The 16,883-nt window shown below is 32.1% G+C and overlaps 1 protein-coding gene across 1 annotated transcript; it reads left to right on the top strand.

Moving 5' to 3' along the window:
* Positions 1-9,377: 9,377 nt before the first annotated feature.
* Positions 9,378-13,953, top strand: LOC100804688 (uncharacterized). Its single transcript, XM_003554572.5, has 6 exons — positions 9,378-9,756; positions 9,928-10,032; positions 10,169-10,227; positions 10,536-12,296; positions 12,589-12,733; positions 13,155-13,953. Exons 1-6 carry the CDS (start codon positions 9,750-9,752, stop codon positions 13,829-13,831), a joined length of 2,754 nt encoding a protein of 917 aa, XP_003554620.2. The 5' UTR covers positions 9,378-9,749; the 3' UTR covers positions 13,832-13,953.
* Positions 13,954-16,883: the final 2,930 nt, after the last annotated feature.

The raw sequence follows: 16,883 nt of genomic DNA, 5'->3' as shown, positions 1-16,883 counted from the left end.
ACAGCAGCACCATTTATCCTCTCTTCTCTTAGTACAATCAAAAATAGGCTTTGATTGCTTGGTTAGTAGTTTGTTTTCCGAAAAAAGAAGGGGGTTTAGATCTTTTTAATCTCAAGGACCGGAAACATTGCGCTTCTTTCCCGTATCCCGTGGGACTTTCATCGTAAGAAAGATTTTCTATGGGTTTGGTGGGTTTACCATTACTATTTCAGAGGAAGCGATGTGTGGAAGAGGTCAAAAAGATGATTCAATCTTGGAGCACCAATGAACAATTGCTTGTTGACAAAGTAATACATTAGAGGTGTCAAGCCTACTATTAGTTGGTGTTCGGTTATATGGAACCGAGCAATCCCCCTAAGATGTCTTTCATTTTGTGGCTTGCTAAAAGGAACCGGCTGCTTACTCTTGACAAAGTTGCTTTTTTGAACAAGGGTTCCTCTGCCCTTTATGTTCAAATGAGGCTGAGTCAAATGCTTATTTGTTCTTTTCTTGCAGGAAATCTCTCCAAGTTTGGGTTTACATTCGTGATTTGTCTCCTTTCCGCCGGCGTTTCACTTCTTTACAGCGCATTACGGACTCTTTAATTAGGGGCAGATCCACATCAGGTGTTCAAGAAAAAATTAGGTTGTCTGGCTAGCAACTACAGTCTACTGCATCTGGCTGTCTAGGAACAAACTGATTTTTGAAGATGATCAATTTTCTGTAATAGAGGTTATTAGCAAGATTAAGTTTTTTATGTATAGACAAGCGCACCTGTTCCATTTGTTTTAGCATCTTATATACGTCTTCTTGTATTAAGGAGACTTTTGATTTTCTTTAACTGCGGAATATGCCCCGTTTATTGTTGTATCATTTTAGGTTTAATATAATTTACATTTTTCCAAAAAAAATAGGCACTCAGTCGAAATAGAAAAAAACAATAATAGAGAATAAAAAAATAATACCAAGAATTTTTTAGGTAAAAAATTTTTAAAGGTAAAAATTACCGAATCAAATTCATAAATATCTTTATATTTACAATTAAGATTATAATGTCTCTCTTAATACAAGATAATATCTCTCAACCTCACCCAATAAGAATGATTTATAATTTTTCTCAACTCCTATCAAGTGTGGTAGAAATTAGAACTTTTTTTCTTACTATCACTCTTATTTTGTTTCTCTTTAAATGAGATGAGATGAAATATTCAAACTCTTCACAAATCTTTCTATTTATAAGAGAGAAGTGTGAATTTCTTAAAGAATAGTAAATATCAATAAATGAGTTACATGTGTAAGTGTCAAGGTCAAAAAAATCAATTTTAAATCTTTGAAAAGTGTTTTACAACTTTTTATGCATATCTTGAAATGTGCTTTTCAAATTTTGTTATGTATTTGAATTTGTATGTTTACTGACTGAACCGAAATTTCCAACAAGAAGTTATGAACCTAAACATCTTTAGGCCATCTAATTTTTATTTTAACATGCAGGATATCCGGTTGATGTTGTCAACATTCGTGAAAAACCTAAATAACTAAATCGCCATCCGTATGCGGAAAGCACGGCCAAGAGAGCTAATTTCCAAGAAAATACTTTGCCCCACAAATGACCTTTCCTCTGAGTATATATAATTTATAGTTTGTCTTTCACTTATTTTTTTTCATATATATGACCCAAATATATTTTAAATGAAAAATAAGACAACTTTTGTTTGTCCCATTTTCATGTTATTAAGTTTTCCATCATATTTCTCCTTGCTCCTGCGTTAATTCGCTGCTTGATTTATAAGGTCATAATAGTACGGCAGTGGAACTTAATTAGCTGATAAAATTCTCCTTAGCATAATTAAACTGATTCTATAAGTGCTTTAATTGACAAGAATAGACACCGTTGTCATGCCCCGTCAGGTTTGCTCGTGATTGGATGTCAATTAGGGCGAGACGTGAAAGATGAGTTACAGTACTCACATGGAACGTGTATAATTAATGAACCATGTGGCTACAAAACCGCACTTAAAAAACGTTGCACTTAATTGTCAGTACTGTCTCATATATAGCGTTTAATTACAAAGTCAAGATTAATTAACGTGAACACAAAAGGCCCTAGTCAAAATTCCATGACCTTGCATTAAATATTGTGTATCGTGTTCATTCGGCAATTGTAATTCATCTTATAATCTAATAATTCAGACTGAATATATTCTCGTTTGAGTGTGTTGGATTTAAGTTGAGAATCTCCAAATTACGAATTTTACCAGTCAGATCCACCAAATACACCCTAAGTTGTCGTGTCGCCTTGAGGCTGACGATAATTAATGTTTAAGCCAAAATTAATCATGAGATCACTTGTTACAGAAAAATTCTAGTTACCGAAAATTTTACTAAATTTTAGACAGATGTGCACGCGTTTTCATGTGTACATTCGAATTTATAAGTTAACACTTCATTGAAAATGACATGTTTTTCAAATTTGGATGTAGTTTCATGTTTATTACTCTTTATCCTTAATTAGATCATTTTAATTTATTTATGTTTTTTAAGAAAAATAGTTAATTTAATTAATTACATTAATATATTAATTAATTGTATTATATATTATTCTAAAATTATCTTTTTTTATTTCTCTATCTATCCACGTAGGAAAACAATTAATATATCTAAAAATTATTTTTATATAAAAATAGATAAATAAATTTTTGAAAATAATTTTATAATCAGGGACACAGGAGTGAGTAAATGAATGAGGACTGATTGGGATAATTAAGGAGAATGGATTTGTGATAGCTAGGTGTTGGAACTATTCGTGTCATTCAAAGTATAGGTAGCAGTGTTAACAGGCTAGCTAGGCTCAAGACTTGGATGGGAACAGGGATTTAAGTTTTTAAAATTGAGCGGCGCAGTTTTAATGGACGAGATATAAATTACATGCTTGGAATGTTGAGGGTTTCTGTGTACTAGCTCCTTAATAAATTGGGTAAGTGTGTTATATAGTAGTAGTAGTATTGCACAATTTTTTTCCTATCAGTAGTATCCTTGCTTTTGTGATATTTGAATATATATAACGTGAGGTGGCAGTGTGTCATGCGGCTTGCAATGAGGCTTATAATCCAAAATAAATTTATGAGATCTGAAGCCTATAAATTAAGTATATATTCTGGTCTTGCTAAGCTCTATATTGAACTTCAGATTGTGCATTTGATTTCCAAAAGACAATGGCATTTCAACTTTAGTTTTTCCTATTAGTTCAATAAAGAAACCGGAAGACAAAGCTAAAGGCTTACATTTCTACACCAAAAAAAATTTAATTGTACATAACATAGAGTCGAAGGTGGGTATTAGTATTTTTAATTTTGTGGGCTACTTGTACTTGGTGTGAACCAATTTAAACAATTTAATTGTAATTATTAGTATTACTTTTCTGTTATAAAAGTTAGTTATATCTAACTAACTTCATTAGTTATAAAATAGAAAGGTGTGAATAACATAAATACAGTGAGTATACATCTTTTGTACAAAAGCCTAAATCTTCTCTCTTTCTCTCCATAACTTGTTCCAGTGATTGTGGGTTCCTACTATCAATAACTCTAACAAATTGATATCTAGAGTCTAGGTTCAAGTGCAAATTTGTGTAGCTGTGAAAGAAAAGTAAAGATCACAGTAAGGAGCAACAATGGTAGACAACAGTGGTGTTCCGAGAAACCTTCTAATTCTTGATGGCAAGAATTGGGATCGATGGGTGGCGTAGATGAGAGTCTTGTTTAGATTTCAAGATGTGTTTGAAAATGAAATTGTTGAAACTGGAATTAAAGAACCAGGTGCAGGTTCCATTGAATCACAGAGAGTAGAGCAGAAAGAAGCAATCAGAAGAGATGGGAAAATATTGGGTTATAAGTGTGAGGTGAAATCTCACATCAGATAAAAATGAAAAAGTTGAGCACCATATAAGTAAAGAGAAGACTCATAAACTCGAGCCTTAAAGTTTTGCAGATAGTAGAGCTCTAATAGCAAAAAAGGTATGGGAAATATTCTGATAAAGAGAAAGGATGATTGCCTTGAGTTGTATGATCAACATCAAAGATTGATGCTTAAGTCTCCATTATCTAAGAACAGAATCTTTCAAACTACAATTCGACCTGTAGAGGTGAAGTGTTTAATTGCAACTGAGGAGAACAAGGAGAGCTGGCTATGGCATCTCGGGTTTGATCACTTGAACTTTAGAAGCCTTAATCAATTAAGGTCTAAAGATATGATGATAGGACTGCCAAGGATTGTTGTACTAGAAAGGGTGTGTGAATCATGTATGATAGGCTAACAATCTAGACTCAGCTTTAATTCCTATTTGCTCACTTAATTAGTTGCAAGAAACATTTTAAAAAAATAAATTAAAATCTTGATGGACGGGAATTAAAAAAAATGGTTTCATGTGTTTAAAAGTCCAATGCGACAATCTTAATTAAGTGGTGCAATCTACTGCAATATGGACGAACTGCACTTGTCCTTTCTTTCATTATTTGTTGGTTTTGGTGCAATCTACTGCAATCCTGAACGCTTTTCTTTAAAGCGACGATATTGTCTTAACAACTCTAGATGTTATTATGTTACTACACATATAAGATGTGGGCACTGAGCACACTTGTTTGTTACTATTTGTTAAAATTTACTAGCAATTTTATTTTGTGTTTCTCTTGCAGTCATATCCTTACAGAAGCATGCACTTCCTCTCTCGGCCATTAGCATATAGTAGCATTATATTTGTACGTAAAAGCTCGTTAAGCAACTCAATAATGCTCTTTTAATTTATATATAGCCCATGCTGCCCATCAGGTGATACGAGGTAATTAATTAAATTGCAGTTCAACACATTGAACGTGGCTATATCCTTGTATTCGATCTTAATCAATTATGCTATTTTATTGTCCTTGTTCCCACTACTTTAAATTTCTACATCTAATGCTTCTGTGCCTCGCTTTAATGCTGTGGCACTGTCTATCGAATTCTGACTTGATTAAGTTAGGTTGAGAAACCGCTCAAACTATGGCTAGCTTTTTGAAGCACAAATTTGTACTCTTCCTAAAAGATAATTAGTAGTATTATTTTTAACGAGTGATTTTTAGGTGTAGGAATTAATTAAAACATAATTACATGAACATGATACAAATCAGTGATTAAAAAAAAAGAAGCAAAAACAAAAAACTAAGTGGAAAATATTACGCAAGTTGTGGAGAGGTTATATGTTCTATATATAATTAGTGGAGGGTGGTGGGTTAAATTAAGGGCAAAAATTTACTGGCGGCGTGTATTACGGTTAAGTAGGTTAAAACAGAAAATAAAACATATATGCATGGCATTGTAATAATCATGACGCTTAACATTCCTTTCCACACTCATTCCGGGCTAGAGAGATGTTTCACCCTTCAACCTGATCTGTTTCATACTTTTCCTATATAAAAAAAGCTTCCCTGAAGTTTTTGAATTTCAATTCCTCTCTTTCTCTCTCTTCCTCTTCGGAGAAGAGAGAGAAAGGAGATAATTAAACAACAAATACATTGTTCTTGAAGAAAAAAAGGATATATATATATATAGGGTGATTATATTGATTAGAAGGGAGAAATATATATAAGGTTACCCATCATAAAGAGATGGAGGGGATCCAACACCACTACGCTCGATCCTGCTCCTATCTACACGAGGTGAATGTGAAGAGCATGAACAACGACAACAAAATGTGGGTTGCGAGGAGCACCACTACTCCCTCAGCTTTGTATTCCAATGAAGTAGCATCTGGAGAACGTTATGGCCCACAAATGGCGGTGACGAAGCCATCGAGCACATGGTGGTGGAATGAGGCTGAAAGGAAGAGAAAGCGTAGAGTGTTTAAATACAAGTTGTACGCAGCAGAAGGCAAACTCAAGCATTCTGTCAAGAAAGGGTTTCGCTGGTTGAAGATCAAATGCATCAAGATTGTAAGCAATCTCTAGGTCTACAAATTGAGCAAAGGGGCAATGAACTGAAATGCATGCATGCATGGGATGGGATGCAATAGGAGATCATCTTTATCTTTGTGCATGCATATTTGTTATCATTAAGAGATATATATGGTGGACTCTACCATATGGTTTCAAATGATGAAATACAAATTCAATTGTTCTTAATTTCTTGCATGTATATGCATGTGTTCTCTTTATGTACATTTTCCCTCCTTTTGAATTAGCTCTTCCAATTAATTTGTATGTTTTTTCAGCTTCTCTTCTTTCATTCAATATATGATCCCTTACATCTCATGATAATATATATATATATAATTTATCTGGGATTGACGTCGAATATTAACTTTATTGATATTGATGGGATTCAGGAAATTAATCTGATTGATTCTGTGGGACATATATATATATATATATATATATATATATATATGACTCTGAGATTTTTCATGTCAGAACATTGCGATTGAAAAGTATTTGTATATTACTTTTTCTTCATATTATTGGCAGTTTTTTTTTAGCTTATTGGTGGCCTCCTATAGGTCAAATTTTAGCTTGTCAATATACATTATTATAATTGTTAACCAATTAATGTTATAAAGGTACCGATTAAAAAGTTAAAAAAAGTTATTATATAAATCAGACAAAAACATAAAAAAAATTATAGAGAACGAAATTTTTTGTTTCTCAATAATTTTACTTAAATTTCATAACCAATATTTTTAGAATAATGATTAGTATTTTTCATATATTATGGGTCTTGTCTGTTGAAACGATTATTGGTGCACATCTATACGAACATTGGGACTTGTTGTTGTCCCAATCTAGACAAATGGCATTCTAGATTTTTGGAATAGGCTAGGAAAGGTTGGAATGAGATGTCCAAATCCACAAGGAAAATTGGACAAGCCCAAATTTAACTGTCTAAGAATGTTAGGGTGTGTTTGAATTCGTGGCCAAGTCAACTCAGCAGTGACAATTAATTACTTCTATGATAAATTCATCATGATTAATTTTCTACCACTAATTAGCCAAACACACTATTAATAAATCAAGCCAAAGCAACCGATGAAAAATGACTTTTCATAATGGATAAGTAAAAATTAAAATAATATTTTTTGACACATGCATTTAGCTGAAGTTATAATGGTAGTTACCCTGCCACCCTAACATATTTTACCCATTACTGGTTGGGAAATAATTTATAACTATTAATAAAGACAACTGTTCCTTTGGTATACATATTTTTTTATCTCTAAATTACTCCTTTTATCTTTCATAAACTTTTAAAATATGAATGCTGTCACTTTTCTTAAAAAAACTATTATCATTATTTTCTTTAACTATTTTTTCGTTTTTTTTTTCTGTTTATTTTTAAAAATAAAGATAAAGGCACAGAATATTTCTCTTTCAACCAATAATTTGTAATTAGAAAAGGTAAAAACAAGTGAATTTGACGGACAATTTATAGTTTTTAGAGGCTAATTTGACATTTTAATAGTTTTAGATGTTAAATTAATACTATATATTACAATTTTAGAAACCAAAATAACTTCGTTTCTTGTAGGAGCCTCTATAATTGTCTTCTAGCCTGGGATTCTGTTGGTACTTTCTTCTAGCACAGGGGTTTAGTTTAGTCAGAAATTTGCTTCTCCTAAAGTGAAGGATATACGGATCCCATGAAGTTGGAAAAATAAATGCAGGGGTGCAGATGAATCTTATCATGATTTTGTTTTTTTGTTAAAATATGATAGTCTTTATACTTTTAAATTCCTAGTTTTAGTGTCTGTATTTCGTTATGCTCATTTTGATCTCTTGAACTTTACTTTTTAAACAACGTGTTTTAATTTAGTCTTTCAGGATAAATACTATCAAGACTTTTTTTTAAAAAACATTCTTTTAAAAGTATAGGAACAAAAATATTCAATGGTGAGTTCAAGTACTAAAATTAAGAATCATACATAATTTTACAAAAATAGCATAAATATATTTCCACTTTTTTTTTATCTAGCCTTATTATTTATATTGAACGCAATAACTAAAAAAGTATGTTTAATTAATCAAAGTAAATTAAGATTACAATACACTTTCTAAATGAAATTGAAAATAAGTATACGCTTACTTTAAAACAAACGTATTTTTTAAATGCTCGGAAAGTAAATTTTATTATCTATATTAATCCTACATAATTCGACCAAAATTATTTCATGTTAAAAATAGTCGTGATCATTGAAAAAGCATAAATTTTTTAAAAGCATTATTCGTAAATGATTGATCACACTTTGCCAGCTGTTTAATTGACTTAAATAAGTATATCATATCGTAGTCAACAGAGATTAAATATGAAACACGAATCTAATCTTAAATTTACGAAATCATAAAGGTGCAGTTATAAGAATATACTAACATAACACGCGATGCAATCCCTCTAGTGGTACTATTTTATTGCAACCATTTTAAAGAATGATTATTCAAAATAAAAATAAATCAAATATGTTTCTCAGGTTAAGTTACTACGTACCCTACTCCATCATTAGGCTGACGTTAATGGGTATTTGTGTTTGGCGAAATTAATAAATTAATTAATTAAAAATTACAAAATTAATTTTTTTTATTTGTAGAAATCATTAAAGAGAATCTCATAGATTTACAATAACTTACATATCTTATTCAATCAATTAATTTAACTCCCTTAACAAATTATAAAATTAATTTAAAACAAGACGTTGAAATGTTGATATATTAGGTAATTAAATTTAAAATGCTTGGTAAAACTAGATACTAAACTAACTGATATGATAAGTGAACAAGTGTAAAAAAAGACATTTGATTAATTGACCATAACTTAAAAATGGGTAACTATATATATGTATAATTTTTTATATTTTAAATTATTTATCTTCTTAAAAATTAGGATATCAATGTTTTCATTTTATTCTCATTTTAAAATATTTTTAATAAATTAAATGAGACATTATAAATGAATTATATTATAATTTGGATGATTTATGCTATAAAAAATAATATTTAGTGAGAAAGAGGCTGAAAGAGTTTTAAGGATTTTTAAACAAAATAATAAATAAAGATTTATAATAAGACTGTAAGGATAAAAAATAAAAAAAATAAAAGCTCATAAGTTTAAACATTTTACGAAATAAAAATTTAAAAATACTACAAATTAAATAAATAAACTTATTTATCAATTAAACATTTTTCTTACTTTAGTTAAATAAGTTAGAACGTGATTACTTATTTATCCTGTGAAATACACTTGTACACTCTCCGGAGGGTTTGGTTTAATTTTTTTTCAAAATTTTATTCTTTTCAATTCAATTTTTATTAGAATTAGAAAAAAGGTAATTATTTAATGATTATTCTCTTGGATAAAAACCGAAGCAAAACTTTTTTATCCCTCCATTATTTGTTTGTTTTTAATTTGATCCCTCCACGAAGACCCAACCCAAGTGGCACACCCCTCTCTTTCGCTCTCTCAACAATAGCAGATTTTTCATTTTTCTCCCACTTTTCTTGTATCTCACTCTCACTCTCAACTCTCAGATCTTCTTTACATTTCCATGCTTTAGTTATTTTCTCGGAGGAATAGAGAGGCAGAGCAACTAAGGGTTGTGTTGCCCCTTTTCAGAAATTGTTGTATTAATACCAAAAAGTATGTGCATTGGATAATGGGTCTATGAAAATAACTCAAAAAATTGTTACTTTCAACGCAATTGTGGTTGCTGATTCTCGTGCAGCAAGGAGCTCTTTCATTTTGAAAATGGGGCTCTGATGTCTGGTAAGATTTCGATTAACTGTTCTTTATCGCTAGTTTCTTTCAAAATGTTTATTGATTTTGGGATTAGAGAGTTGGGTTTTGGAGTTGAGGGAACCTAATTGTGAAAAAATGTTAACTTTCACTGGTAACTCTATGCGGGTTGATGATGTTGTTGTGTTTTGCCTGTGATAGGAAAACGAGAAATGGAGATGGAGAAAAAACGTTCCAAAGGAAGCTTCCTCAGCTTGTTTGATTGGAACTCCAAATCTCGAAAGAAGCTGGTCTGGAACGATCCTGGTAATATTAATGCTCTTTTTTTTGTCATTGTTTGCTTGCCATGTCCACCTATTGAATGAATGATGAATATTCTTCTTCAGTGCTTTTGTTGCTCTCTTATGTGCCTATTTTAAATGTTTCTGTTGCAATAATGTAGAGGTTCCAAAGCAAGGGAAGGAAAATGTGGAGAACTTACCGAAGTCACAGCTCACTAGGGTGTGAATTTCTTCCACTTTTTGTACTCTGCTTGTTATTTGTTTTAATTTTTACACTTTGGTATTGTTTGAATAAACTTCTCTACAAGTATTTATAGGAGAAGAAAATAAGAAGGAAAAATAAATTAGGCTTTTCTCATAATAAGTTTAAATTAACTTATGCACCTCAGCTTTTGGAGAAGTTAGACAAGAAAGCTTCTATAAAAGTTAAGTTTACATGTACTTGTGAAGAAATTTATCAAAACAGGACCTTTATGTGTTGGATTATTTGATATTAATTTGCCTTTTGATTTATTGCAATTGTTTCAGAAAAAGGTGGATGAAATTGGAGAAAGTCCAAGTAACATTCAAAGTTGTGATTTCGACAGCACCCTTTCAATTTGTAGTGATGAAGGATGTGGGAGTAAAGCCCCTGGGTTAGTAGCAAGACTCATGGGTTTGGACTCGTTGCCAGCTGCGGCAGTCACTGAGCTCTCCTGCACTTCATTGTATGGCTCTAAATCTCATGGAGCTTCTCATTGTAATGAGGGTGCTCTTCACTCAGCGGATGACTTTTGCCCTGCAGACTACATAAACACACTGCTTAAGCCAGAGAAGTCTTCTTTGGATGCCATGGAATCAAGGGCACGAAAAGTGGAAAGCCTTCCAATAAAGAGATTTCAAACTGAAATGTTGCCTCCAAAGTCAGCTAAAACCATTCCAGTTACTCACAATAAACTGTTGTCTCCTATCAAGAGTCCTAGTATTCTGCCACCAAAAAATGCAGATCACGTAATGGAGGCAGCTGCTAAGATAATTGAGGCAAGCCCTCGGCCATATTTGAGGAATAGAACAACATCAACCGAGCCTTCATCTGTTCCCTTGAGAATTCTCAATTTGAAAGAGAGATTTGAAGCTGCACAATATGCATCCATGCCTGGAAAGCTTGTGAATCTGAGCAATGCCTATCCTGCAAATGGCAGGCTTAGTGAGAGGAACAGTAATTTGTATAAATGCACTTCAGCAGTCAAGGGTTCAAGAGGTTCAGAAAAGAATAGTTCTTGCCATTTAGCCAGTAAAGGAAAATCAGTTTCACTTACAGCCAAAAACAATGCTCATAGTAGAGATACATTGATTTCAAATGATGATATTCCATGCATGAAACAGAAAGAGAAGAATGAGATAAAGTCAAATCAACTCTCAAGGAGCCACAAACCTAGTACACAAAAAACTATGCAGCAGAGGCCTTGCTCAAGCCGGAATAGCAATGTGCTTGGGCAGAACAATCAAAAGCAAAATAGCATGACTGCCAAGGGTAAATCAACTTCAAAAATAGATTCTAATAAGCTAACAACACGAGCTTCATCTTCAGAAACTTCTGGAATAAGGAAGACAACGAACAAGGGTACTATAACTGCAAATATTCAACCTAAAAGGTCAAGCACTAGGGCAACTGACAACCAAAAGCAGTTTTCAAGATCCAAAACAGTGAGTATTTCCCAGAAGAAAAAGATTAGCAAAGATGTTCATGAGGGAAGAGGTCCTGATAATGCAGTAAATAATTTTGGAAGTAAGTCCATTAAATGCAATTTTACGACGGATGGAAGTTTTGATCAGGATGCATTTAACATGATAGAAAGCAAGGATGTTATTTCATTTACATTTACATCTCCCTTGAGGAGAACTATGCCTGAGTCATCATCCTCTACCGAGCAAGTGATGGGAACCAGAAATAGAATTGATGTCAACTCTCTTGGGCATAGTGATAATCTTTATCCCAAAAAATTATCATTATCTCCGACAGGGCAACCTATGATAGATAGTGATGCTTTAAGTGTCCTGTTGGACAAAAAGCTGCAAGAATTGGCATCTAGAATTAACTTACCTCAATGTACCTTGGCCACAGAGGGGTCTTCTACTGGTTTGAGATCTAGTGTGCAAGATCAAGTTCCCAGTGTGTCAAGCACCACGCCTAAGGAACAAAACAAAAGCTTTTGCAGTGACCTGTCTAGTGATAAACTGGATAGCATGCATAACTCTCATTATTGTTCAAGTGATGATCCAGTGCTTAACATGAATCAGCAACTGCAGGTATCTCATTTCATTATGTTTTCAGCTTCATCTATTACAGTTTTCAGTTCAAGTATTATCATTGATATAGCATGTCAATTATACCTGCCATCCATTAGTCAAGACAATAATATGTTGAGGTTGAGAAAAGGAATGTTGGGGATGCAGATCACAAATTTCCGTTGATTTGTTTGAGATGGTCCTAACATAATTTATAGAAACTGATTTTACAAATTAGGTTATTTGCTATTTTAAATAATCTTTGAACTGAGAAGAATCCATTTGCTTATCTTTGTATTCAATCACTGTGCAGACATCAGAAGTAAGTGAAGATCCTAGCTGCAGTAGCAACAGTGAAAGAGGAAATGATCTAGTTTGTTGGCATTCCACTGCTGTTGCAGGTTTTGAAACTCCTTTTGTCTGCGAAAGTTACTTGGATAGTGAAGACAGTGCATATGGTAATGTTTTAATCTTTATCTATTCAATGCTGGTGAGCAAAATTTGTTGCAATCTTAAAAAACAAAACAAAACAAAAAAACTCACAATATGTCTAGCTTTTACTTTTTCAGTAAGAAATTTCATCAAGCTTTCAAAGAATTGAGGAATTATTTTTGCTTTTTGTGGGGAAGTGGGTAACTCTTGAACGACCTTTGCAGATGGTGTGGAATTATTCTGAATTAATTTGGAGTATTTTATTATTATTCTTTTAGAATAAAATGTCAAATATCCTTAATGCTGTGTGTGTGTATTACAAATTTGTTATATATTTGTCATTCATCAATGTTGGGTCATAGAAACAATTTGTTGCATTGTCTCAGCATGAATGCACTTATCTATGAAGTTGTAATGCCCATCAGTTTCTTCCCTTTCTCTTTTCAGGCAGCACAGTTTATTCATCCACACAAGATGAAGAAGTATCTAGTTTTTCCCAGATAAGCGAACCTGTATCACTTGAAAGTGAGGTGAAAGGGTCAGAGGAAAGCTCTTCCCCATTGGGGGACGGAAAAATGACCATCAAACAAATAAGTGAAATATCAAATTCTGTTGATTTTAAAAGATCAAGGAACACGGTACTTGAATACGTACATGATATTCTTTGCAATGCAGAGTTCATGGCAGAAGAATTTGTCATGGGTCAAACAAGTGCACTCATAATGCCAAATGTCTTTGATCTGTTGGAGAATCAGCATTATGGAACAGAAAATTTCGGAGAAGAGTACTCTATGCTTGAAAGGAAGGCTATATTTGACTGTGCGAGTGAGTTGCTGGAGTTGAGATGTAAGGAAGCTTTTGTTGGAACATGCAAAGCATGGTCTGGATGGATGATGTTAATTCAGAGGAAGAGCTGGATGGCAGAGGAACTGTACAAGGAATTGCTGGGTTTTAGAAGCATGGAAGAGGTAATGGTGGATGAGCTTGTCACCAAGGACATGAGCTCTGGATGTGGGAAATGGCTTGACTTTGATGTTGAAGCATTTGAAGAGGGTTTAGAGATTGAGGGGGACATACTATCTCATTTGATTAATGAATTGGTTTCAGATTTGTTACTTGTCTAAACCCCTCCCTAAGTGGCTTCCATTTTTTGCAATGTATATCATGAGTGTGAACAAAAGGATTGGTATCATTAAAATTCTTAAAAAGAAACGCGGAAGCGTCCGTAGAATATAATTTAATCAAATCCCCTTTAGTGTTTTCCATTTTACAGTAATATTTTTATGACTTTTTAGCAGTAGAATTCCTGTTGAATGGTGAGTGTTATTGCATTGGAAAATTTATATGCTGAAAGTTAATGAAGTTCCCTTTTCAGATGTATTGTTGAAGTATTTACACAATTATTTGAAAAGATTGATAGTTTGATACAGGATTCATAGTATTGACAGAAAAAACAGTGTTCGAGAATAATGAAATACAACCAGGGGTGCAAGGGAAATGAAGTGGAGATAGTTAGATATAAATGGTAAAAACCTGTGTGAATATACGATGATATTCGTGGATGAATTCTAAACCTGTGTTTATATATGTCAATACGTGCAGTTTCGATTGCCAAGGGATTCAATCGGTCTTGTTTCTAATTGTGGCCATAATTTGTTGCTAAGCCTCAAGCTTATGGTTGTATACTCCCTAGTACTTATATAAATGAAAAATATTTTAATTTAATTAGGCAAAATCAAATTCACTTAATAATATCTTCTGAATAGTTCATTTTGTTTACACTCCTTCACACCTATTGTGAATGGTGTGAACAAACTATTTCTCTTTATATCCTCTACATTCTGCCTTGTCACTGCCGCAGCGAGTAAAAGACAAAATCAAAGTAGGACTAACCAACCAACATATCATGTTTCCAAATGGGCCCATGGCTCACTTGGCCTCAAACATTATTAATAATCACATTATTAAGCATATGAAGGGTAAGATTTTATTTTGATCGAAAATGACACCATAGATGGACCAATTGGAGCACTTGGCACATGGCTTCTCTCGTGTGAGAAAGAGCCGGTCTTCTACACTTTGATGTTTGTATTGAGTGGAGTAGAGTGAGGATGGGAAATAGGTTATCCACGTTATTTCGTATATAATTGGTATGAGTTTCATTGTGTGATGTACAATGTCATCAAGCCTCGTATGCCATAATTGTGTGTAACAACATAGCACGTGGTTTCTTCATTATTTCCTTGTTTCAACCTTGAGCCTTTCCCTTTCCCTACTTGTAAGTTGTATCATGATCACATCGGTGTTACTTATACACCTTGATCTCTCGCTTTCCTCTTCTCAAAATCACTCATTGCTCAATGGAAGAATAGTAAGATTAAACTATCTTGAACGAGTTGGAGTCACCATATAATATATACAACTCCAAACAAAATGTAATATTTTTCATTTTATAATTTTAAATAAAAATTTATTAAAAGATAATAAGATTTATAAATATATATTTTCTATTTAAATTTTATTGAACACAATTTTTAAAAATTTAAATTTAAAATTTTTCAAACATAAAAAGTCAATAACTATATATGAAAAATAAATTTGTACCAAAAAATATACATAAAACAAATAAAAAAAATCAAGAAAGCTAATATTCTCCCCCATGCCTTCAGCTTCAATGTTTTGAAATTATCTAAAGCTTGCACATACTATAATAAGCATACTAATACAATTAAATTTTGGAATTTCATTTGTTTGAGTTTCTTCCATCCTTTATTTCTTCCCAGTTTAAGTTTGATTCGGCTGGTATAGATGTTAGGTTTGTTTTGTTTCTTTTGGGCTTGTTCCGCTTTGCATTTAGAAGAAAATTACTGTGAATGAAATTAGTACACATTTTGGGCAATTGCTTCCTGTGCTTCATTTCTTGCTATTTCGAATATTCCAATGCTGTCCACCATTTTTCGAATATTCCAATGCTGTCCACCATGGAACCTCCGTCTGAAAGTCTAGGCCCTCCTCCATCACCATTCACCGCAGTTGCTTCTGCCACCATAGGTGCCCTCCATAGGTCACCGTTCATTGCTTTTGCGTTGAAGCAATTGTTCAAGGTAAGTTCCATTTTTTTTTAGATCTGGTTATAATTCCAAATTGAAGAATCCGGAATAAACAACCAAATTGAGCACTTCTGGATTGCCCATTTTAAAATTATGCATACATAATTTCGAAACAAGTGATTCCGGAACCAAAAAATTAATTTTTAATAAGTTAATTTTAGAAAGCAAACATTGTAATAATTTAATTTTTTTAAGAACTAATTAAATAATTAACAATTTTAAAGTTCTAATAATACAATACATATAATCTAGGTGGATAAAATTGAGAATTTTCCTGTTTATAAATCACTATAATAGTAGTTGTTAATTCCTCACTTACGAACAACTTCGGCAAAGGATGATAATCGTATAGTTGACTTCTTATCTCAATTTCGATCTATTTTATATTTGTATTACTTCACTCCAGAGAAAAAAAATTATAATAGAAGACACATCAATATCAAAGTCAACATCATAAACATAATTGTTTTTGGTTAGAGTCCAAATCAATTAATAAAACTTTCACTTTTGTTTCACATCTATTTGTTTTTTCACTAATTAGCTATTTACGTGAACTGCTTGAATGAAAAATAAAATTTATAAAAACAAACACAATGAAGAAATAGGAATATCGATAATATCAATAAATAAAAATTTAAACAGGACGTGAAAATTCTAAAAAGTAGTTTGATGGACGATAATTTCCAATAGTTTTAGTTATATGCATTTTTAGTGTTAATTTTACATTATTGATTAAATAAAAATTATAAAATTATTGTTAATACAATTTTAAAAATAATTATTATAAAAAGTCAATAAAGTTGTTACACAAAATAGTTTATAATTTGTTGCAACCTCAAATTTTTTTTATTTTTATGGGTAAGAATCCAACTTAAGTAAAAAAAAAATTACAATAATTCACATACATTACTTAATTAACTTATGTAGACTTCTTTAATTTTTAACCTCATGTCTATTATCAAACTAGGATCACTGCATTTGAAAATGTTTATAAATTATTTTAACTTCAACTCTTAAATAATCTAAGACTATTTTAGTGTATCGAAAGTAGTTCCTTAATACGTTA

The sequence above is a fragment of the Glycine max genome, chromosome 19, assembly GCF_000004515.6.
Source record: "Glycine max cultivar Williams 82 chromosome 19, Glycine_max_v4.0, whole genome shotgun sequence".
NCBI classification, from domain to species: domain Eukaryota; kingdom Viridiplantae; phylum Streptophyta; class Magnoliopsida; order Fabales; family Fabaceae; genus Glycine; species Glycine max.
Note: the sequence above shows the minus strand (reverse complement) of the source record. Positions and strands in the feature narration are given on the sequence as shown.

Coding starts and splice junctions, on each gene's coding strand:
- LOC100804688 (XM_003554572.5), top strand. Junction 10,228..10,535: donor CGAAGTCACAGCTCACTAGG/GTGTGAATTTCT, acceptor CAATTGTTTCAG/AAAAAGGTGGATGAAATTGG. Junction 12,734..13,154: donor TAGTGAAGACAGTGCATATG/GTAATGTTTTAA, acceptor TTCTCTTTTCAG/GCAGCACAGTTTATTCATCC.